Source organism: Tenrec ecaudatus, chromosome 10, assembly GCF_050624435.1.
Source record: "Tenrec ecaudatus isolate mTenEca1 chromosome 10, mTenEca1.hap1, whole genome shotgun sequence".
Classification (NCBI taxonomy): Eukaryota; Metazoa; Chordata; class Mammalia; order Afrosoricida; family Tenrecidae; genus Tenrec; species Tenrec ecaudatus.
Genome location: NC_134539.1, coordinates 145,635,377 through 145,661,306, shown reverse-complemented (window position 1 = coordinate 145,661,306; position 25,930 = coordinate 145,635,377). Strand labels below are relative to the sequence as shown.

The 25,930-nt window shown below is 43.6% G+C and overlaps 1 protein-coding gene across 8 annotated transcripts in view; it reads right to left on the bottom strand.

Annotated features, from left to right (window-relative positions):
* CEP112 (centrosomal protein 112) overlaps positions 1-25,930 on the bottom strand; it is a 469,815-nt gene that overhangs the window by 282,531 nt on the left and 161,354 nt on the right. For all 8 annotated transcript variants that reach the window (XM_075562120.1, XM_075562124.1, XM_075562123.1 and 5 more), the window contains one exon: positions 16,379-16,486. In XM_075562120.1, the coding sequence (XP_075418235.1) occupies positions 16,379-16,486 (108 nt within the window). The remainder of the gene's footprint in view (positions 1-16,378; positions 16,487-25,930) is intronic.

Sequence of the window (25,930 nt, the reverse complement as noted above, 5' to 3'; positions counted from 1 at the left end):
CTATTGATCATACAAAATCCTACCATATGACCTCTGGTGTCATTTCTATCACTAACCCATGTTTTGCAACTACCAAATCATCTCTGTTTCAAAGTTTCACATCCAGTCACCAGTAATCAATGCATCTTGATTGTATAGTTGATCAATTTCAAACTGCAGGAGGTGGTAAAAGTCAATTTCTTCACCATTTGCTGTAGTGGTTGACATGTAAACTTGGGTAATAGTCCATTAACTGTCTTCTTTATAGGTGTAAAAGCATTATACTATCACGGGCAGCACTATACTTCAAGGCAGATCTAGAAACATTCTTTGTAAAAATTATGTGTATAAATTTTTATTAATGATTTTATTGGGGGGGGCTTAGAAATCTTATAACAATCCACCATTCAATAGTATTAAGCTCATTTGTACATATATTGCCATCAACATTTCCAAAACCATTTCTTTCTACTTGAACCCTTGGTATCAGTTCCTCTTTTTTCCGCCTCCCTCCTTCCTTCCCTCCCATTCCTCTTCAGTTGCTATCCAATAGCTAGCAACAACTAGTTGGGGCACGTTGACCATCTTCCCACTAAAGGAATCCTATCACGGCTGCAGTTGGCGTTAGTGCCATCCAGTCGGTTCCAACCGAGAGCGAGCTTTGCCATCCTCACAATTGTTCCTATGCCTGAACCCATCACTGCAGCCACTGTGTCCATGCATCTCCCAGGGGACCTCCCCGCTTTTCACTGCCCCTCCACTTTAGCCAGCACGATGTCCTTTCCCAGGGACTTGGCTCTCCTGGCAGTATGTTTAACGCGTGTCAGACAAAGGTGTCACTACCTTAGTCTCTCAGGAACACTCTGGATGCACTTCTTCCTTTCAGCTGTCCACGGCACTTTCAATATTCTTCTCCGGCACAATTCATCTGCCTCAGGCCTGCAATCGTCTTTAGTCATGACCAACCTTCGTATTTTGGTCTTCTTTACATTGACTCTTAATCCAGAGTGTGACCCTTTGGTCTTCATCAACCAGTGTTTCAAGTCCTCCTCACTCCCAGCCAGGAAGGTCATGCCATCTGCATACCACAGGTTATTAATAAGCCTTCCTCCAACCCACATTTTCTTTTTTTTTAAACGTTTTATTAGGGGCTCGTACAACTCTTATCACAGTCCATACATATACATACATCAATTGTATAAAGCACATCTGTACATTCTTTGCCCTAATCATTTTCTTTTCTTTCTTTTTTTTTCCCTTTTCTTTTTTTACATTTTATTAGGGACTCATACAACTCTTATCACAATCCATACATATACATACATCAATTGTATAAAGCACATCCATACATTCCCTGTCCCAATCATTCTCAAAGCATTTGCTCTCCACTTAAGCCCTTTGCATCAGGTCCTCTTTTTTTTTTCCCCTCCCTCCCCGTTCCCCCCTCCCTAATGTGCCCTTTGTAATTTATACATCGTTATTTTGTCATATCTTGCTCTATCCGGAGTCTCCCTTCCCCCCCTTCTCTGCCGTCCCTCTCCCAGGGAGGAGGTCACATGTGGATCCTTGTAATCAGTTCCCCCTTTCCAACCCACTCACCCTCCACTCTCCCCAGCATCGCCCCTCACACCCTTGGTCCTGAAGGTATCATCCACCCTGGATTCCCTGTGCCTCCAGCCCTCATATGTACCAGTGTACAGCCTCTGCCCTATCCAGCCCTGCAAGGTAGAATTCGGATCATGGTAGTTGCCAACCCACATTTTCCTTCGTATAAGCCAACTTCTCTGATTATTTGCATAGCACACAAATTGAATAAGCATGGTTAGGAGATACAACCCTGATGCACACCTTTTTCTGATTTTAAACCATGCAGTATGCCCTTGTTCTGCTCACACGACTGCCTCTCGACCCATGTACAAGTTCCTCATGAGCACAATAAAGTGTTCTAGAATTCCCATTCTTCTCAAGGTTATCCACAGTTGGTTGTGATCTACACAATTGAATGCTTTCACATAGTCAATAAAACCCAAGTAAACCTATTTTTTTATAGTCTCTGCTTTCAGCCACGCTCCATCTGACATCAGCAATATGATATCCTTTGTTGTATGGCCACTTCTGAACCCTGCCTGAACCTCTGCCAGTTCCCTGCTGATGTCCTGATACAACCTTTGTTGGATGATCTTCAGAAAAATTTGACTTACACGTAGCATCGATGACCTTGTTCTATAGTTGGAGCATTCTATTGGGTTATCTTTCTTTGGACCCCAGGGGCCCCTCATCTGGCGCTATCTTTGACCATGCTCTGCTTCCATGTCATAGGCCGTCAGTTGCTGATGGTGTTTCACATGGATGCATACGGTGTTCAGAGACCGCTTCTCCTCCAGAGTGGGTTGGCAGGTCTTCCATTACTGTCTGTTCTTAGTCAAGAAGCTATGCTGGAATGTGTCTCGTGTGGGGGACTCTCTTGGTGTTTGAAAGACCAGTGATATAGCTTCCAGCATCACAGCAGTACCCAAGCCACCACAGTATGACAGACAGACAAGTGCTATGACAGTAGCAGCCTGAACAAGCAATAACATATACACGTTTGTTGTTGTGGAGTGCTGTGGAATCAGTCCTGACTCCTGGCCAGCCCAGGTACCCGCACTCACTCCTTCACCAAACCTCTCAATGACTATGGCTGGGCCGTTGTTGTGGCCACTGTGTCAATCCATCCCCTTGGGTCTTCTTTTGTCCTGGCCTTCTGCTTCACTAAGCACGATGGCCTTTTCCGGGTCTGAGTCTCTCCTTACCAAGCAGTCGACTTACCAGAGAATCAAAGAACATGGAGAGACCCATACATCCATGGTCATTAACCTCATCTGGAGCCTTACTGGTGAAGAGAAAGTTTTAAAACCAGCCAGACCATGCTTGCCATTCACCCACATACTTTCACACAACTCTCATTCTCATGATGTCCCCTGTCCATGTTCTTGCCGTCTACCTCGCAGTCCATAACCCTCTGTGCACCTTCCTCCTTTCCTCACCCACGATGACTGCAGCCTGCCCTGCTGCTCCTGGCGCGGTACCAGGGATGCCCCAGGGTGAAGGGTGCTGCTGCAGACCTTTACCTCTACCTCTGCCTTCTGGGGGCTGTTCTGGTGAACCTATTCTCTTCCCTGTCCCCATCCCCTGGTGGCTATGAGATCTTTTGGCAGTTGTAATCTAAACCGTTTAAATTCAGAGAGACCTATGTTATTAAACTAAATTCTCTAAAAATCCAGATAATGAAAAGATTCCCAAAGGAACATACTGGGAAATTGCAGGGCACTGAGTTCTTTTTAAATAATACAGCCAATTTTCACAGACAGTTCCCTACCTATTAACCTTGTATGATTTCCACCTTCTCTTTTTGTGGCCCTTTTGTACCAAATTAGTTCAAGTTTCAAGTAACAGTATCCTGAAAAGGTTGGCCTTCCAGGATTGTTTGTTTGGTATAATCATGGACAATAAGTATTTCTTCTTCTTGGGAATGATGATCACTTCTTTATCTGCTTAAGTGCATGTCCCTTTAGATCAGGCGTCCTCAAACTACGGCCCGTGGGCCACATGCGGCCCACTGAGGACATTTATCTGGCCCACCAGGTGTTTTTGCCCCATTTGTTTTTTACTTCCAAATAAGATATGTGCAGTGTGCATAGGAATGTGTTCATAGTTTTTTAAAAAACTATAGTCCGGCCCTTCAACGGGTGTGAGGGACAGTGAACTGGCCCCCTGTTTAAAAAGTTTGAGGACCCCTGCTTTAGATGCTTTGCAGTGAAAAGAGAAGATATAATGAAATAAGAAATTCAAGAATGATATGATGGGATGGCCAAAAACATCTCCACAGCTCAGGAAATCCTAGCGTGCCAGCTTTGCCGTTTGCTTTTAACTTGAATGAGTTTGGGGCAAAGTGTTGGAGATGCTGAAAATTAGAATTGTCTTTTTGTTCCAATGGGTCACACAGGAAAGAAACCGGAAGGTCTTGAGGAAAGCCTGGGCTTTCCAGTATACTTGTGTATTGATTTATTCCATGGATTTGATATTTTTTTTTCCACAACTGCACACGTGATGCCTGCATTCTGGCTAAGATATAGTGAAATACCAATATGCTTTTTTTTTTTACCATGACCACCCCCTCCCCTTACACAGCTTTGGTAAGATGCTTTATATTTAGGAAGAGCTCAAAATTAGAAATGAATAAGGAAACTGAGGCCCAGAAGGCACAGTCATTCATTTCCTCTGGATGTCAATTCCCTCATTATAAAGTGTGCGGATTAGACTGGGTAAGTACTTCTAAAACTTTTCCACCAAAGCACCTCTAGCAGCCATGAAAATGAAGAGTACCCCCTGGGGAATCTGGGGGCATCGCCTGAAGCAGCTTCTGCAAGCTGGAATTTTCTTTGAAATGTCCTATTTTATCTTAAAAATTCATGAGCACTTTGCATTTTACCAAACAGGAAAGTCTGTGTTTGTTTTAATAGGACCGTTAGCTCAACAGTGGAATGACTTTGCTTTCCCACAACATCATCAAGTGTACCCCGCACTCCAGGAAACATACATATGACTGCACACACTCCTGAGCCCCTACTCAACACCCCTGGGGACACCTGCCCCGGGTTGAGAAGTAGGGGCCTCCTTTGGTGCGGAGCCCCTCAAGCTGCTTCCAGCAGGGCATGCATTCATGGTCATGTCTGGCATCGAACATTTTAGAGGAAAGTAAGGCTATTAAAAGAGCTGTCACTCAGGCACTGAGGTGGCATCTGAGGAGGAGGAGGTGGAGGAGGAGGAGGGGGGAGCTGAGGAGAAAGGAAATCCAGTTAGACAGGTCCCTATAACAAAGGGATGTTGATGGCAGGACCAGAGAAATCTCCACCCAGCAGAGACTCACAGAGGCTGAGGGCCCTGTGGAGCAAACCAAGAGAAAGGCGCAGAACCTTGGATCTAGAAGTGCCCCTAGCAGTAGGGGAGTCCACCAAATGCCCATGACCCCTCCCCATAACCTTCCCCACTGATGCTTCAACAGCCTCATGCTGGGAAACTTACTTTCCCACCAGACTCCCCATTCCACATTTCGGGAGTTCTTGAGGAAAGACTGATTTAAAGCCAACTCAAAACATTGTTCCCAGGACCACCCACACTCGGGTCTGATTTCTGGCCTCAATGACTCCACGGAGAGGCCGGGAGAGTGCAGGGAGCGAGCAGGGACCAGCTCAGGTTCTCCAGGTAACTGGGTGGGACCTCAGGTCAGTGCCTTAAATGGACAACACACTTCAGCTGTAACAGTGGAAAAGTGGGGCTGAGAGTCAGATTGCTATGAAGAGGGAATGGGGGATGGATGGACACACACTAAGCCTGGAGAACAGAACCTGGACCAGAGTAGCTGCTGCTGCTGCTGTCAGTTGGTTCTGACTCATATGCGGCCCTATGTACCACAGAACCACACAGTGCTGGTCGGGCACCATCCTCATGGTGCTAGTAACTGCAGACCCTTAGGATCGCTCTCACACAGACCAGGTATCGTCCCTGTATGACAGAATGAGAGTTTAAAAACAGACACGCAGTTTCTCTGTGCTGTCTTCTCTTGGCCAACTGTCTTTATTCTTGAAATATTCCCTGTATCGTATAGTTCCAGGCCTTTCTATAATCAGGAAAGTCTTAAGAGGATATATGAGCTTTCCAGGGAACTACGTAAAAAGTAGCCAGCGTTGAAATTTTCTTTACATGACCTGATAGGTTAACAGTGCCTTAGAACAATGTAGAACACCTCCCCCATCCTATTGTCTCCCACCTATCTGTCCGTAGCTGATTTCTAAGCCAGACCCTAAAATTTTCTATTCAACCTAGGAAATTTAATCTTATTTTAAGCCTCCCATTGCAACCTGTTTAAACCTTCAAAAAATGGAGTCTCTTATCCTACATATTAACGACCCTATGAACTCTAAGCAAGCAGAAAACGATCTCTGTATCACGCTCCAGTGACAAGACACGGAGAAACCTTACTTGGGGCTGGCATTAACCGTTCTGAGAGGGTCCACTGAACGAGCACTTAACCACAGAGAGGTACCAATATCAAACCATATTTTTTCCTGACTGGCTTCATGGAAGCCCCTGTCCAATACCTCAATGAAGTCCAGTTACATGACATCCACTCCTCTCTCCGTACCTCCCAGGCCGGCTACCCTGTTCAAAGACAGAAATGGTTTTTCCATTGGCTTCATTTTTGGTGAACTCAAATGGCTTATGGAAAGCACTGGCCTATTGTTTTTCATGATGAACTTCCACAGGAAAATCCTTAACCATCTAGAGTAGCTAGCAGTTAATGGAACTTTCTGCTGGGAAAAACAAAGTGAACTAAAACAAGTTTTTATACTAGTGCATCAATAAATATTCTTCTTAAATGCATGAGCTCATCATATTCCCGATTTTGTCTTTCCTTAGCGAACTCTACCTGGGGTTTTTCCCTGTCAACACTGATTCTAACGCACAGGGCTCTAGACAGAGACACGATAAGGCATGGGCAAAACCTGCACGACCTTGGGAGAGCCTCAGAGTTTCTCTTAATTTCTCTTAGAAGCTACATGTGTACCAGTGGCCTCTTTTCAACCAAAAACAAAACAAAAAGATAGACAAAAATTTATGGTGTCAATGAAAAATAGCAACTCTTAGATAAATTAATTTCCCTCAATGTGGTAAACCTTTATACAAAGAATCCAAAGAGCTGAAAATCTGGTTGATTTTTAAAGCCTACCCTTTGTGGGAAAGGTCTTGGAAGCTCAACAGGCTTTGAAATAAGCTTAGGTGAATGTCAGCTCGTCTCTGTGCTCCCAGCCTGGCCCACTCACCTCTACACCCCCAACCCCTCCGCCTTTGCCACTTAATGGCAAGATGGCATTGTGCTCTGCTCTGTGCCGATGGTTCTGGGAGGTGAACATCTGCTCTAAGCAGCAGTTCGTTTGGGGCTATCATACTGTTCACCAAGGAGCCTTGTTTTGACTAAGGCTCCATTCCTCTTTCCGTGGGTTAGTGTGATCCCATCTCCACTGGGGAGTGGAGACTGTTTCAATAGTCATGCTGAATAAAAGGTTTCCTCCTCTTGCGTTTGGTAAGGTTTCCAATCACACCGTGTGACAATTTGTTTTCGGACAGCCTCTATTTGATGTCTTTGACTAGGTTGCCCCCTCCAGAAGCAGGATTAGGCCAGCGAGGCCATGTGACTTGCTCTGACCAAGGAAATGTGAAGGGATGTTCACTTCTGAGGAAGCTTTAAGACCCAGGGCACATTTCAGCATCATCCCATTTCCACTCCCAGCCGACTCCCAGAGAGAGGCTAATCCACCACACAGGGCGCTCAATCAAGAAGCCGCCACAGCCTACCCTGAAAGGACGAGTGGTATAAGCAAAGATAAACTTCTCTAAGCCACCGAGCTTGGGGGTCATGTTTACCAGAGCAAATCTAAGCTTTTCCTGTGTGATAGATCCCAGTGTCCTGAAGAGGACTCCACTCGGCTGGGCACAAGAGAGCCCAACAGTCCCCATCCCTCATCATTCTTACCATCACTGCTTGAACCCATTGCCACTCCACCTCCAGGAAGGACTTCCTCTTTGTTGATCCACCACTTAACCACCCATAATCTCCTTCTACATATGCCTCCTGATAGCATATCCACCCTCACTTCTAAGGACCGTTATGGCCAGACTTCTTCCACGACACATCTCTCTGTTCTACTGGCAGGCCAGGTGTATTCACTATTCTTTGCCAACCCTGTTGTTCAAAGGCACCAATTCCTGACCTTCCTTATTGTCCATATTTCACAAGCATATAGAATGACTGAAGTACCATTGCTGAGGTCAGAGGCACCTTCATCTCTTGAGCAGTGGTTCTCAACCTGCCTCATGCCGCGACCCCTCAGGTGGTGGTGACCCCCAACCATAAAATCATTTTCACTGCTACCTCATAATGGTCATTTTGCTACTGTTATGAATCGGATAAACCCTGTAAAAGGGTCATTCAACCCCCAAGGGGTCGAGACCCACAGGTTGAGAACCACTGCTTTAAAGTGACATCGTTGCTTTTCAACCCTTGAATGAGGTCTTCCGTGGCAGACACTGCAGTGTAGCACACCATGTGATTCCCTGACCGCTGCTCCCCCAGGGTGGATTGTGGGCCATGTAAAAGGAAACGTTCGGCAGGGCCCGTCTGTTTTCCACTTGTCACCATGCCCGATGGTTCGGTGGAAATAATTTTTGTTTTATGTTGAGGTGTAACCTGCTCTCAAGGATATAGTTTTTGATCTTCATCAACAAAGGCTTCAAGGCCTCTTTGATTTTGGCTAGCAAGGTTGTGTCATCGACATACTGCAGTCTCCTAATGAGCCTTCCCCGAATGCTGATGCCACGTTCTTCTTCGCGTAAACCCACATTCTCACAATACATGCTTAGCATGCACATTGAACAAGCCCGGTGCAAAGGTACAGACGGACACACTTTTCCTGTTTTAGTAATTTGGGTGAGGATCATTTGCCCTCAGATTTTGAAGGTGTTGCTCTATGAGTCTCACTTGTGCTGGTTAAATGTGTCAAGTCTTATGTGTATGGCCTGCTTTTCCCTTGGCACTTTTAGTAAAGATCGTGCACTCAATATTTCTAAGGGGAGAGGCCGGAAGCAGTGTGTGAAAGACAAATGGAGAGTGCAAAGCTTTGTGTCAAATCAACGAGTTAGTGCAAGCTTCAGACAGAGGCAGTGCTTTTCTCTGGACTCCGGTTGATGGTTGCCAGGGGAAAATGTGGGTCAGGTTTACTAATGGTTCAAGAGACGGCTGGAAAGGCAAGATTTTTATTCAAAAACCTTGTGTTTCAGGGATTAGTTATCAGGCATCAAAGAACAAAAAGTCATATCATTGAGTGCTCATCTCCCCAATACGATCACTGAAGACAAATGGGTGCATAGCAAATGTGGTGAAGAAAGCTGATGATGCCCGGCTAACAAAAGATATACCATAAGGGGCCTTAAAGGTTTGAAGGTAAACAAGTGGCCATCTAGCCCAGAAGCAAGAAAGCCCACATGGGAGAAGCACACCAATCTGTGTGATTACGAGGTGCTGAAGGGATCAGTTATCAAGCATCAAAGAACAAAAAATCATCATTGTGTTCTCACCTCCCCAATATGATCACTGAAGACAAATGGGTGCATAAGCAATTGTGGTGAAGAAAGCTGATGGTGCCCGGCTATCAAAAGACATACACCTGGGATCTTAAAGGCTTGAAGGTAAACAAGTGGCCATCTAGCTCAGAAGCAACAAAGCCCACATGGAAGAAGCACACCAGCCTTTGTGATCACGAGGTGTCAAATGAATGAGGTATCAGGCATCAAAGAACAAAACAGCATCATTGTAAATGAGGGGGAGTGCAGATTGGGGATGCAAAGCCCATCTGTAGGCACTGGACATCCCCTTATGGAAGGGTTGTGAGGAGGAGATGAGCCAGTCAGGGTGCAGTGTAGCAACAATGAAACATACACCTTTCCTCTAGTTCCTAAATGGTTCCTCCACCCCACCCCACCCCACCCGACTATTACGATCCCAATTCTACCGTACAAATATGGCTGGACTGGAGGATGTACACTGGTACAGATAGGAACTGGAAACACAGGGAATCCAGGGCGGATGGTCCCTTCAGGACCAGTGGTGAGGGTGACAACACCAGGAAGGTGGAGGGAGGGGAGGGGAGAGAGGAGGAACTGATTACAGGGATCTACATATAACCTCCTCCCTAGGAAACGGACAACAGAAAAGTGGGTGAAGGGAGATGTCAGACCGTGTAAGACATGACAAAATAATAATAATTTATAAATTATCAAGGGTTCATGAGGGAAGGGGAAGCGGGGAGGGGGGAAATGAGGAGCTCATGCCAGGGGCTTACGTGGACTGCAGGTGTTTTGAGAACAATGAGGGTAACAAATGTGCTTTATACAATTGATGAATGTATGGATTATGATAAGAGTTGTATGAACCCCCAATAAAATGATAAAAAATAAATCTTGTGTTTCTAAATGATGACATCTCACTCCAATTCATTTCAGAAACCCACGGCGGCCAGACAAAAATAAGCTTGAGGTCCTGCTTACAATCAGTTTGTCCGCCCACCTCCCATTCTTGCTCCTAGTGGTCCCACAACTTCCTCAGAGTGGCATCTTTGCTGATGGTCCTCTCCTTTATCTCTAGGGAAAGCCTCTTGTGTTCCTCCCTTAATCACTTCCCTTCCACTTGTTCTCTTGTATCTCCTTGGATTCCTGAACAAACAGCTGCTCTCAATCCCTGGCTCACTCACAAGACCCCTGACCGCCTCTCTGCCTTCATCCTTCTGGGATGCTTTCAGAGAGTCCTTCAGTCTTGTTCTTGATACCATTAAAAGGAAGGGTAATAGCAGTTATCAGCAAGAGACTAGCATGTCAAAATCGTGTTTTTAATTGTAACCCTGTCACTGAGGAGTATTACCTGGGGCAAGGTACTTCCCAAAGGGCTTCAAAAAGTTCACTCTAAATTTGAATTGGAAAATGATGGAATTTTTCAAAACATGGATTTTCCCCACAAACTATTTAGAAGCTCTATTGTATGTTACCTCCACCTCAGTTCCTTTGATTATTAAATGAGCATTATAATAGTATTTTTTCCTTATATTACTTTTACCATGGAACTGCCACATAGGGGCTCTTACAAATCTTATGGCAGCCCACCTTTACACTGTATCAAGCACACTTGCACCTATGTTGCCATCAACAAAACACTTTCTTTCTACTTGAGCTCTTGATATCAGCTACTCTTTTTCCCCACCCTGGTGAATCCTTGATCAATTATATACTACTGTTGTTATTCCATGTCTTACACTGTCCGTTGTCTCCCTTCATGCAAGCATATAATGCTATAGATTTCAGCAACAGTGTTATTTTTCTGCATTCTATAGATTTGGGTATTTTGTATTTCCATGTTTAGTTCAAAATAGTTTATTTCCTTTGGATATGCAACCTTTATGATCAGCACACAATCATTTTAAAGCAGCACCAAGTCTGAGTTTGGGAATCCACTTCTCAAAACTGAAAAACTCACTGCCAATGAATCGATGCTGGCTCCTGGCAGCAGCCCTGTAGGGTGGCATTGAACTGCCTGGATGAGTTTCCAAGACTGTCGATCTTTCTGGGAGTAGAAAGACCCATCTTTCTCCCAATCCATGGTCCAGATTATGAAAATAAGGAAAATCCAATTCACAAATGTTGGGCTTCCTAAGTAGTTTACAAGTGCCAATACTTTAGGAATAAATGAACAAGGACAAAACAGTACTACAGAAATATGGCAGACTCCCTTTTCATTCAGCCCAAGTACACCACTAAGTGCTCTCAACTGAGAATAAAAAGAAGTAATTCCAATGGGTTGAATTAGTTTTTCATGTAGTATCCAGTTAATAAAGGATTAAGAAAGTAAAAAGAAAGAAAAAATATCATTAAGAAAATCTGGCTAGACCAGAGGATGTACACTGGTACAGAAAGGAACTGGAAACACAGGGAATCCAGGGCAGATGAACCCCTCAGGACCAGTAGTGAGAGCGGCGATACCGGAGGGTGGAAGGAGGTTGGGGTGGAAAGGGGGAACTGATTACAAGAATCTACGTATGGCCTCCTCCCTGAGGGATGGACAACAGAAAAGTGGGTGAAGAGAGATGTTGGAGAGTGCAAGATATGACAAAATAATAATTTATAAATTATCAAGGGTTCATGAGGGGGGGGAGGGAGGGAGGGGAAAATAAGGAGCTGATGCCAGGAGCTTAAGTGGAGAGCAAATGTTTTGAGAATGATGAAGGCAATGAATGTACAAATGTGCTTTACTCAATTGATGTATGTATGCACTGTGATAAGAGTTATGTGAGCCCCTAATGAAATGATTTTTTTTAAAAAGAAGTTTCAAATATTGCCTTTGGTTAAAAAAAAATTCCCAACCTGAGTGATTAAGCTAAAAGTTATTCCAGATATTCAGGGAACAAACCCCACTGCTTTCTACTCACATGGTGACCTTATGGGACAGAGTAAAATCTCTACCCAAGGTTTCCAAGACATTAAATCTTTTTTTTTAGTAGAACTTACAAAATTTATTAAGTGGAGAGAAATATCAGTGAACATTATCTGGAAGTTTCTAATGTTAATATGGTTTTATTTCATCTTCCATTTTAATGTCAAAATAATGCAGGTATAAGTAATCACTAAACACACACACACACACATACACACACACACACACACACACGGGGGTACCCAAGAAAACCCATAATTTTTATTTCAAAGCTATTATTTTTTTTTGCAAAACAACCATATCACCAAAGTACTCTCCATGACACTTAAAACATTTGTCAATTCTGCAATTCCATACTTGAAAATTTTTTTTCACCACTAAAACATCTTTAATATAATACTCACTGCCAACCCATTGATTCTAATTCATAGTAATCCTACTGGGCAGAACACAGCTGCCCATTTGGGGATTCCACAACTTTAAATATTTTTTTAAAAAATATTTTTATTGGGGCTCATACAACTCTAATCACAATCCATACATACATCAATTGTGCAAAGCACACGTATACATTTGTTGCCCTCATCATTCTCAAAATTCGCCTCCCACTTGGGTTCCTGGAATCAGCTCCTTATTTTCCTTTTTCCTTTCCCTTCCCTCCCTGCTCCCCCCTCCCTCATGAACCCTTAATAATTTATAAATTATTATTTTATATTATCTTACACTGCCCGGCGTCTCCCTTCACCCACTTTTCTGTTGCCGATCCCTCAGAGAGGAGGTTATATGTAGATCCCCGTGATCTGTTCCCCCTTTCTAACCTCATTTCCCTCCCAGTATCGCCACTCTCCCTGCTGTTCCTTAAGGGTTCATCTGTCCCAGATTCCCTGTGTTTCCAGTTCCCATCTGTACCGCTGTGCATCCTCTGGTCTAACCAGGTTTGCAAGGTAGAATTGGGATCATGATAGTTTGGGGGAGGAAGCGTTCAAGAATTAGAGGAAGCTTGTGAGTTTCATTATTGCTACACTGAACCCTGAGTGACTCCTCTCCTCCCCACTACCCCTCTGCAAGGGATGTCCAGTTGTCTACAGATGGGCATTGGGTCCCCATCACGCACTCCCCTCATTTACGATGATATGATTCCCAGCCCGCGCCCACCTTTGGTGCTTGAAACCTGGTCCCCTCGGCCCTTCATGATCACACATGTTAGTGTGCTGCTTCTATGTGGGCTTTGTTACTTCTGGGCTTGATGGCCTCTTGTTTACTTTCAAGTCTTTAAGATACAGTCGTGTCGTGACATTAGATCTTTAAGGAAGCAGACAGCCTCATTTTTCTCCCCAGAAGCAGCTGGTGAGTTTGAACTGCTAACCCGGCAGTCAGTAGTTCAATGCATACCTCACTCCATCACAGGACTTCTTTCAGAAAACAGGGCAAGTAAATTAAACGAAGCACTAAATATTTAATAGCCATGTTAAAAAATGTCTGAGAATAAGCACAGATATGTATTTTTAGAAGGGCTTTAAAAATTAATAATGGAAGAATAAATCTAAACTCTGTGAGGTCCTGTGAATGTTAGTCCCAGCCTATTTCGAGGCCCTCTTTTTAAAATGGCATCTTCCTTCCCACCCCAATTTTTATATGAAGACACTCCCAACTGGCTCATCTCAGAAACTCTGGATATGTTGGTCCCTCAGCCTGGGATGCTATTCTTCAAGGATTTAGTGCCTGGCTTCGTCAATCTTCTAGAACTTTCAAAATGCCCTCCCCCCCTTCCCCACAGCACTAGAGACACTGTGCAGAAAGTGTGCCTGGTCAGCCCCACGCGAAGGGAGTGCACCAGGGCAGCAAGGGAAGTAAAGTAACAATTTTCAGAGGAATCCTGGAAACAGACTTCTGACTCAGGGGGCAGGGCCTGGCACCTCATCAGACCCGATTGGAAAACACTCACAAGGGTCAGCAGACAGACCTCAACTAGCTACCTTTTTTTGGTCGGGTTTGGTTTTTCTCTTTTGCTCTGTGTCTAGCTGTGTAATATAGGCCGGATAAACAATTCTGAGGAGAAACAATGGGACCAGCGGTCCCACAGGGATATGGGAGAGGAGCGGGTGGGAAGGGGGAGTGGGGAGCCAACAAACTCAGGGATGAAGGAACAACAAGAGATCTAAATCTGGTGGTGTGGAGCATGTATATGCCTGGTGGGGTCTGATCAAGTGCAATGTTTCCGAGAAGAATTACTGAGAGTTGAGAATGAAGAGTGATCATGATAGTGGGACAGGAGGAAAGTAAAAGGAAATAGAAGAAAAAACTAGGAGGCAAAAACTATAGAGGAATAGCTATAGGCATGTGTATTTGTAAATATACTAATTTATAATGAAAGGGATAGAGACCAATGTACACAGATGTGTATGTTAAGTATCAAGATAGCAGACAAGACTTTGGAGCTCTACTCAAGGCCTCCCTAAACAAAAGAATACTTTTTTCAAAACCTGGCACTCTTAGATGCTCACCTTCCCAATACAATTGCTGAAAATAAAATGGATGCATAAGTAAATGTGGTGAAGAAAAAAGATGGTGCCCAGCTATCAAAAGATATAGTGTCTGGGGTCTTAAAGGCTTGAAATTAAACAAGCAGCCATCTAGCTAGGAAGCAACAAAGCCCACATGGAAGAAGCACACCAGCCTGTGAGATCATGAGGTGTTGGCAAGATCAGGTGTCAGATATCAAAATATACAAAAGAAACAATTGGAGTGAAGGGGGTTTGGAGTGCAGACTCAAAGTCCATCTGTAGACAATTGGACACCCCCTCACAGAAGGGTCACAGGAAGGGATGATTCAACCAGGGTGCAGTATAGCACTGATGAAATACATATCATTCCTCTTGTTTCTGAATGCCCACCCCAGTCCCACCCCCCGCCTCCACCACTACCATGACCCAGCTCTACCTTACAAATCTGGCTACACATTGTACACATTGGTACAAATAAGAGCTCTGGACACATGGAATTCAACACAGATAAAATCATCAGGAAGAGTAGTGGGAGCATTGATATCATGAGGGTAGGGGGATGGTGCGGGATGGAGGGGCAAGGGATGAAAGAGAGAACCCATCACAAGTTTGGACATATAGGCCCCTTCCAAGGGGAACAAATAACAGAAATATGGATGAAGGGAGACAAAAGACAGGGTAACACACAAAATAACAATAACAATATATAATTGATTAAGGATTCATGAGGGTGGGAGGGTAGGTGAGGGAGTGGGGGGTCAGGGAGGAGCTGATACCAAGGGCTCAAGTGGAAAGTGTTTTAGAAATGCTGATGGCAACATATGTACAAGTGTGCTCAATATAGTTGAATGATGGATTGTTATAAGAGCCCCCTAATAAAATGATTAATTTTTTAAAGGAATAATAAAAGAGGTACACAAACTAGAAGAAAAAGTGGCCCCCACACAGAGGGCCTCCCTCACCACTTAAAAGCCAACACTACGCCCCATTGCTGGGAATCCACTCTCTTAGCAGCCCCCCTACAACAGCACAAAATGCCGCCCGGCACAGCACTGCCCTTGCAGCTGCTGTTGTGCTTGAGCCCAGTGGAGCCCTTAAGGTATCACTCCCCCTCCCTGACGGTCTTCCTCCTGCTGACCCTCCTCTTCTGCAGGGACAGGAAGTGAGACTGTAGCACAGAGCAGAACTGCTCCGAGTCGTCAGAGCTCCAAGTCCTCACAGAAGCCACTGCCGCAAGGCTTTTCCTGTGGGGGCTGGTTATGAGGCCAACGCCAGACCCCACTGTCCCACCAGGGTTGGCAATTCCGTCCTTCACCGCCCTTGACCTCCCAAAGCCTATGATGTGCCCTCGCTCTTTCTTAATGAAGGACTCCAATATTATTTGATCTTCATTAATTTGTGGTCTGGCTGCCCATTGAAATGCAAGCTCGGTGAGAATAGGAATCCTATCCATGTCCTTACTGCGCACCCCGGTGTCCAACAGTGGCTGGCCCACCGCCGATTCTGGACCTAACGCTACTGACCAGTGAATGAGTAACTCAAAGCAGTGTTGTGACAGGAGTAGAACTCAAGGCCCACGATAACAGTTTCCAGTCAACCTTCACATCAACAGGCTGTTCAACTACACTTCCCCAGGCAGCGAAGAAGCCCTTGTTCCTGGGTTTTAATGAAATAAACCATGTTTTAATTATTTCAAATGTATTGGTAGTGAGCTTTTTGAAGTTCTTTTCATTATGAAGAGGTTTCATAATATGGTATTTTAAAAAGTGATTGTGCATATACATAAAACATTCAAGCACCATCAAGATGAAAGACCCACCTGCTGGTCGCATCTCTTCTTCACATCCTCCAGCTGCCACAGGAAGTCCTTGGACTGTTTCTCACGGAGAGACTTGGATCTACTGAGATCTGCTTCCACCTTCTCCATCTAAAAACCAGAGAGAGAGACGGGGCAGTTAAAAACAAAACCACCAAGCTACAGGTTTCTGTAGCACACCCAATCAGAACGATCCACCACACCTCACTAATCAGAATGGGGACCAACGGTGACATAATACCAAAAGAACTTCTCAGTGTATTGAGAATATATCTTTAATAGTTGAAGGCACTGAAGTGGAAGTTTGATGTGTAAGTGAACAATTCTAATGTTATAACTATATTGCAGTAGAAATAAAACTCTGAGGCATTCAAGTATTTCCTCAGTAAGATTTTTTCACACCCCTGGTATGGACAAGACACTGTGATAAATGGGACAAAATATTTGCAAATGACAGATCTGATAAATTACTTGTACCTAGAACAGATAAACAATAAACAGGCAATCAAACCCAACCACCACTTCACTATGAAGAGTGGGAATTGATTTGCTGATGGTGAATGTTGTTTTTGCAACAAAAAAAGGGCATGGGGTGCAAAGATCTTGAACATAGACTGCCCCTGTGTTACAAATGAGACCTGTTCCTTTAAGGATTTGTCAGGGCTCTGAACTAGTTCTGCCAGGGCCATAGAAGCTCCACCAGAAAGACCCAGATTTTCAAAGTGACAGTGAACTACAAAGATAGACTGCATGGTCTTGCTAGGAACTTCCCTTCCCTCTTCCCATTGCCTACCAACCACATTCCTTGTCCCATCCCGGCATGTGCAGTCGGCCCCGCAGTTGGAAGCAGGACTGTCCTGCTCAGAGAGGGCAGTATCCGGCTCAAATGGCAATGCCCTCCTCAAAGATGGCAGCCGACTGAATGTGCACAACCCCGACAACAATCCCAGCTCACACATCAGGCCCCTGCTGGAAGTGCTCCCTCCCTCTGCCTCATCGGAATTTCCCTTTCCAAGGCTTCCACTGGCAATTGCTCCCATTCTGGGTCCCTTGCTGAATCTGGCAAATTGCCAAACTTCAAATCCTCTTTTACTTAGTCAGCCATGACAGACTGGTTTTAAGGACAAGAAAGAGTTGTCTGTAAGTTAGACTTTCATAACCCGGGAACTGTCGGCATACAATTCTGTCAACAAGATATGTGGGAGTTACAATATTTCATGTCAACTTGAAGATATATAAAAGTGTAGGGATGGTATTCAACCTGTCAATCAGTTTGCACCCTGAGGGTGCCTCCTTTAGGCGTGGCTTTCTCCTAAGGAGGACTCTAGGAACGTCCTCCTCCCTCTGCCTTTACCTTCTTGCTGGCCAGCCACTCTGAGACCTACCAGAGCCCTGGCATGCTTCCATGCCATTGGATCCACCTGACTTTCCACCCACTGGCCTGTGAAATTCCTGCATTCTATATCTCTGCATGTGAATTCACTGCTCTGTGAATTTGAAGGACTGTGGACCAGTATCAGACTTAAGGACTTAAGTCAGCAGTTCTCAACCTGTAGTCAAATGACCCTTTCACAGGGGGTTGCCTAAGACCATCGGAAAACACATATTTCTTTTTTTTTTAATCACTGTATTGGGGGCTCAGACAACTCTTATCACAATCCATATATATGTAAATTGTGTAAAGCACACTTGTACATTCGTTGCCCTCATCATTCTCAAAACAATGACTTTCCACTTGGGCTCTTGGAATCAGCTCCTCCTTTTTCATTTTTCCCCCTCCCTCCCCATTCCCCCCTCCCTCATGAACCCTTGATAATTTATAAATTATTGTTTTATCATATCTTACACTGCCCTGCATCTTCCTTCACCCACTTTTCTGTTGTCCATCTCCCAGGGAGGAAGTTATATGTAGATCCTTGTAATCCTCCCCCCCCCCCCCCCCGCCCCTCCACCACCACTTCCCAGAAAACACATATTTCTGATGGTCTTAGGAACCCAGACATGGATCCTCTATTGTCTCCAGGTGGGTCCGCCCACATGCAGATATGCTAATCTGGTGAAAAAGAAGCTATCTCAACCTTCACACTGACAATGGCTTTTTACACAAACTGTCCCAAAATGTAGCAGTGTAGTTTACTCTTGTTATATTAAGACTGGTACCCATGCTACACCATGCTTCTAGACAAAATTTCATTTATTTGTCATTAGAAATAAATTTCTCACAATATATAATTACATATTATTTTGTAATTAATCACTATGCTTTAATTATGTTCAACTTGTAGCAATGAAAATATATCCTGCATTTCTGATATTTACAATATAATTCATAACTAGCAAAATTTCAGTTATGAAGTAGCAACAAAAATAATTTTATGATTGGGGGTCACCACAATATGAGGAACTGTATTAAAGGGTCGCAGCATTAGGAAGGTTGAGAACCACTGACTTAAGGGTTGGTATGTTTTCTTGATATATAATTACTTCTTGATATAAAACTCCTTCGTGTACAAATATGCTTGATATAATTTATGTATGAAATGTTATACAGGCTGTAAGAGGCCACAAAAATTATTTTAAAAATTAAAAATTATAAAATAAAAACTCTTTCTTACAAATGCGTGTTACTGGATTTGTTTCTCTAGTCAAACCAGCTTAACACAAGATCTAAAAATAGCCAAGAACATATACACAAATGTTCTTGATACAACTGATGTATGGGTTGTTACAAGAGCTGTAAGCACCCCCAGTAAAATGATTTATTTATAATTTTTTTAAAGAGAATGAAATCTCAAATAGAGAGAGAGAGAGCCAAGAAGGTGACATCATCAGTCAATTATACACCACTTCATACCCACCAGGTTGACTCTACTTAAAAAATATAACAAATACTGATGATGTAAAAAAAAAATAGAACACTCAGACATGACAGAGTGTGGATGAAAAAGGCCACAACCCCCTCCCAGAGGGATGGACAACAGAAAAGTGGATTAAGGGAGGCATCAGACAGTGTAAGACATGAAAAACTAATAATAATTTATAAATTATCAAGGGCTCATGAGGGAGGGAAGGTGGGAGAGGGAAGGGGAGAAAATGAGAAGCTGATACCAAGGGCTCAAGTAGAAAGAAAATATCTTGAAAATGATGAGAGCAATAAATGTACAAATGTGCTTGACACAGTAGATGGATGGATGGCTTGTGATAAGAGTTGTAAGAGCCCCCAATAAAATATTTTTAAATGCCACACGACTTAGGAAAACAATTTGACTAAAAGAAAAATTTTTACAAAAGTTAGACATAGAATTACCATTACTATCCAGCAATTTTACTCCTACACATACTCCCAAGAAAACTGAAAAACAACTACAGCCATGTAAAACCTTGCACACCAAAGTTCACAACATTTCATATTAGGCCCTAAAAAGTAAACAACAGAAATGCCCATTAATTGATAGATACAGAAACAAAAGTTGTCATATTGGGGCTGTTTATTCATGGTCCATGTAAGACAGGTAAATAACTATCTATGGAGCTAAGGAATACATAAAATAGATTTAGATCTAATTTTTTACCACCTAGAACACCAGATGATACATTATTTTTCTTGCTTCTATCAAATGCTTGCATGTGTGCCAGAAAAGTGGTGTTTTTAGACACAATATTAAGAAAGGTCTTCATATTAATAACATGAAAATGGTACTTTTCACTCAACACAGTGCAGTATTCTATGTCTTTCTACCCACTGACTGTGCATTTTAATTTACTGGGTAATATTTGCTTCTGATGTATTTGTCCATCAACCTATCACTAGCTCCTTCATATTACTTATTATTCTGCTTCATGGAGATGCTGCTATATTTTCTTTTCTTTTTAGCTTGTATCCAATGCCCTCTTTCAGGTTACCTTTTGAGATTTATTAAAACTAGAATATTTTGAAAAACAAAACAAAACTAGAATATTTGGGGGAAATGAACCATGAAAAATGATTCCTCTACAGTTTCATCTTAAATTCGGGGAAGAAATTCAAATGCATTTATTCAAATATAATTATACTTTTAAGAGAGAGTGAGTGAGTGAATTAGTGAGAGAGTTGAGTGAGTGAATTAGTGAGAGTGAGTGAGTGAATTAGTGAGAGAGAGAGTGGTTGAATTAGTGAGAGAGTGAGTGGTTGAATTAGTGAGAGAGTGAGTGAGTGTGAGAGAGAGTGAGTGAGTGAGAGTGAGTGAATGTGAGAGTGAGAGAGTGAGTGAGTGAATTAGTGAGAGAGTTGAGTGAGTGAATTAATGAGAGATTAAGTGAGAGAGTGAGTGAATTACTGAGAGTGAGTGAGTGAATTAGTGAGAGAGTGAGTGACTGAATTAGCAAGAGAGTGAGTGAGTGTGAGAGAGAGTGAGAGACTTAGTGAATGTGAGAGACAGTGAGTGAGTGAGACAGTGAGAGAGTGAGTGAGTGAGTGAGTGAGTGAGTGAGTGAGTGAGTGAGTGAGTGAGTGAGAGAGAGAGTAAGTTCACTTTTAAGATTCTTAGAGCAGAGGCATTCAAGGGAAAACTGCCCATTTCCCTGGGTGAAGAGAACAAATGCATATTACAACCCACTGCTGCTATCTGAGAAGGCCTTTCAGTTTTGGATTCTTGCACTGATGTCTGAAGTTGATCATGGTATGATTATGCAGCACCTAAGCATTTCTTTGTATAAACCAAGAATCCAAACCTGGCAAATATCAAGCCGTCAGGTTTCGGAGTTCACAGATTATTGACCGAGCACATTCACGAGGGGATTATTAAAGAAGCACAGTGGAGCACATTAACCCAACTAAGACTTCTTGTGGAAACAACTGTTTGTCTTTTAATTAGCCATGTTCCTCCCTCCAGCCCCTGGGGGAGGGGGAGGATGAGGGATTTTACAGTTGTAAACCAAAAACTTGTGGGGGGAAAAAGAGAGAAGTCATCTTGAAAGGCTCATACGATGTCATGTAGTATCCTGGAATTAACAAAAACAGGTGACTCCATAAACAGTTCACAGGATATTCTAGAAGACACATGAACTGCGGGCTGGTCCCAATCCCAGCTACCGTGACGCGCTCCCCAGATTGCACTACGTTGGACAGACGGCACTGAAGATATAGCCTGCAGAGAGGGGCAGAGCTAATTGGCGGAGCAAACTGGCAAACTAAGGGAGAGGGAGAGGGGAGAGGGCAAGGGTGAAAGCCAACTGCATCCTAGCCCCCCAAACCCCAAGGGCACTCCTGCTCGGAGCAGCCAAGGCACAGAGAGGTCCGTAGGGCTGGCCGCACCGCACCACAAGACATGACGTCCCCTCACTGACCCCAGCACTGCAGGGACAGCACTGTAGACAGTTCAGGAACTGCACATGGTCTGAGCCCCCCACCCCACCCCACCCACCCCCAACCAGGGCTAAACACAAAGGGAGTGTAACAGAGCAGCAGGGGAGCAAAGCAACCAAGTCCTCAAGTGAGCCCAAAAGTAGATTTCAGACTCGGAGGGCTGGGCTTGGCGCCCACCAGGCTTGATTGGAAAACATACATAAGGGTCAGCAGACAGACCTGGGACTATTTATAGTGTCTCTCCCTCCTTTCCTTCTTCATCTTTCTGTTATGTCTATCTATATAAGATAGGCCAGATAAACAATCACAGGGAGAAAACACGGGGACCTATGATTCCAGGAAAAGAGAGGGAAGAGCCAACAAACCCAGGGACAAGGGAACAACAAGAGGTCTAACATTCATGGCAAAGTGAGTGTAGAACACCTGGGGGGGTCTGATCAAGTGTAATGTAGCAGAGAGGAAGTACAGAGAGACGAATGAAAGTCGAACATGGTAGCGGGACAGGAGGAAAGTAAAATGATATAGAGGAAAGAATGAGGAGGCAAAGACATTTATAGAAGTATAAATATCGGCACATATATCTGTAAATATATTAATATATAATGATGGGGACACTGGTCTATGTACATATGTTTATATGTTAAGTATCAAGGTAGCAGATGGACATCCAAAACAAGCAATCATATTTATGAAAATGACAGGGGTCAGAATAGAGACCCAAAGCCCATCTGTAGAAAAATGGACATCCTCTCACCAAAGGGTCACAAGGACGGGACAAGTCAGCCAGAGTGCAGTATAGCACCAATGAAACACAGAACATTTCTCTAGTTCTTTCATTTTTCCTCTTCGTGTTCTACCTTACAAATCCAGCTAGATTGGAGCATGTACACTGGTACAGATAAGAGCTCTCAACACATGTAATCCAGGACAGATAAACCCCTCAGGGACAATAATGAGAGTAGTATTATCATGAGGGTACAGGGAAGGTGCAGGGGGTGGGGAGGGGGAACTGATCATAATGATCGACATGGAACAACCACCCCACCCCCAACTCCGGGGGACGAACAACAGAAATGTGGGTGAAGGGAGACAGCAGACAGTGTAAAATATGAAAATAACAATAATTGATCATTTATCAAGGGGTCACGAGGGCGGGAGGGTGGGGGAGGGAGGGGAAAAAAGAGGAGCTGATACCAAGTGCTCATATAGAAAGAAAATGTTTTTAAATGATGGTAACATATGTACAAATATACTTAATACAATTGATGTATGGATTGCTATAAGAGCTATAAGAGCCCCCAATAAAATTATTCAAAACAAAACAAGCAAACAAAAAGAAATCTGATGCTCTCAATGCAGCTATAACCTCATATTCAACTTCCAGTCTTCCTTTGCCACCACTGGGGAACGTTCCCTCCTTACCTGCAGGCCCGGCTCCTCTCCTTCCACCTCAGCACACGCCACCAGCAGCACCATTCTATTTTCTTTGTCAAATTCGCAGTTTCCAACCACTTTGTACCTGAAGTCAACAGCCTTGCTCTGCGGCACCCAGGATATGCCAGCACGGCAGTCTGTCTTCCCTGCTCGCCCATCCTCCGGTGATGATGGCTCCACTATCACCCCAGCTTCTAGACGAGCCTCCTTGCTGAACTCTTTCCCTGTCTACAGTCAACACCCTTTCCATTTCTTTCCAGTCAAGTCTTTGAAGTGCCTCTCAGATCCGTCTGTCTGACCACAACCCCACCTCAGGAACATTTGATTAGAAAGTACCAGCTACATCCGGGCAGTCTTCTTCAATGCCTTTTAAGCAGGAGATTCCATCACCTGTCCTGAATAATCTAACCAGATCTTCTCCCGCTCCACTCACTTAAACTCACTCCATAAGCCATAGCTTTGGCTGTAACATTTGCTCTTCAAACCAGTTGGAAAGTCCGTGAATGCTTTTTCCGTATCCAACCAGTCAGTCTTCAAGGTTGTGCCAAGCTACCCCCCTCTCTGAGGGGTCTTTCAGTCCCCTGCCTGACTTCTCTCGGTCCTCTCTGGACTTAAGATCTTTATTTTCCCTACCGCTCGTGTTGTTCTCTACCGTATGGATTAGCTAAATGCCACGGTTTGCAGGATGAACTGGTACGACATTGTCACAGGGTAAATGCCACAGCAGAAGCGAACAAAAAGAGGAAAGGACACGTGAAGGAGGCCCGGCCCGGTTCCCTTAGTACTTGGAGGGCAAATATTCATTTCGAGTTTTCTTGAGGCTCTCATTTTACCTCACAGGAGGAAACATTAAAAGCCAAGATTAAATATTAAAACATTAGAAGTTAAATAATAAAACACTGATGACGATTACTATGACTTAAAATGAACAATGTTTACTTAAAGTTGGCTTTTAGGTCAAAGTACTTTCTAAAATAAAACTAGAACACCAACAATAACTTAACAGCTCGTGAAATGACTTTGTGCACCTGGACACCAGGAAAAATTCAGAGTAAGTAGCAGTCGATATTATAAGAAAACAAAATACAAGTTGTTGATGACTATACCGACCGAAAATGCCAAACCCCATTCCATTTTCCTTCCACGGTTTCACAGAAACTCAAAACCCAACTCCTGTCAGGTAGTACGTTTCTGGAACAGCACAGGGTTCTGGTTGCCATAGATACAAATAATTCTGCTTCATCATGGATCGTTCCATATTCCACTCAATTTGTACTTCAAAAAACCTCCTCCCTTTCTGAGTTTCAACAGAATCTCTAGAGTGAACTTTGGTGGCCGCATCTGGAACACAAAAGGGCACGAGTGTGCCCGTCTGACGTGGTTTCGCTGAGGACAACAAAGGCAAAGTCGGTGACATGTAACTCGTAGGCGAGGCTCCAAAAAGTTGGTGGGAAATGGAAGTAAAAGATGATGGAATTTTCCCACGAACCGTTTGTGGTCCCCTTGTAGGGGGGTGCCTGAGGCAGTACTTTCCGGTACATGTGAGAGAAAGCCCAGGCACCCATGGCTGAAACAGCACAGTTCCTTACTTTCATCTCCTGTAACAAAAAGTTCGGAAGTAGAGGCTGCCGCATCAGCAGCTCAAAGATGTCAGGGTTAAGGTCTCCGCAATTCAGTCTTTCCCTAATGGCTGCAAAATGGCTTCAGCAGCTTGGAACATCTGGAACAGGGAAACGGGTGAAGGGTAGAAAAGGTAAGGTCAAAGGGTACGTGTTCGCTGAGGCAAACTCCCTTTTACGGGGCTTTCCTGCAAAGTCCAACCAATAGCAAGTCAATTAGGCTCTTTGCATGTCCCTCGCAAGAGCTATGCTAAATGGGCAGGTCCATCTGCAAGGTTAGAAGCTGGCTTTCACACTGTTTCTGAAACCCTGTTTGCACTACTAAATGAAGTCAGCAAAGTCGCCAGATAAAATCATACACAATGAACAGTCCACAAAGGCAATTAAGAAAATAATCCCATTTACAACAGCACCAAAAAGAATAGAATGCTTAAGAATAAATTATGTCTTGCTCCAAAGAGGCTCAAGATTTACACACGAACAACCAGAAAACACTGAGGCAGAAAATTCAACACTTAAGTAAATGGAAAGATGTCCTGTGTTCAGGGATGAGAGAACTGAATATTTTTTAAAGACAATATCACCCAAGCAATCTTGATTCAATGCAGTCTATTAAAATCTCAACAGTATTTTTTCCCCAGATATTGTTTTTAAAAATCCTCAAATACATACAGAATTTCACAGGCTCACACTTCCTGACTTGAAAACTTAATATAAAATTACATGAGGATAAGTAAAAAAGCATTGCGAGAAAAGTTTATCAAACAAAACTATCAAAATGCCAGGCTATTGTTTCTCATATCTTCCATCTTGGTCTATACTCTCCCGAAGGCTGTGTAGCCATCCCTGTAACCCATCTCAGAACGATTGTGTGCTCTTCCATTTCTAACAAGTCAAATGGCAGGCGGCATCTGAAGGGAACACAAATTATGCTTCTTTTTCTTTTTTTAGTTCAGAGAACAACAAGACACCTAAAAGGGCAGGATCAAAGCTGGAGTGTAGACGGGGTAAGATTTCATAATCAAATTCTCATAGAGCAGCCCCATCCTGCCCTAGAAGAATAGTCTTGTTTAATAAACACGGTAACGAGAAGATACTGTAGTTTTTAGCACCCCTGTGTATGCTTACACGATTGGTGTATGTTTAACAGATCTATAA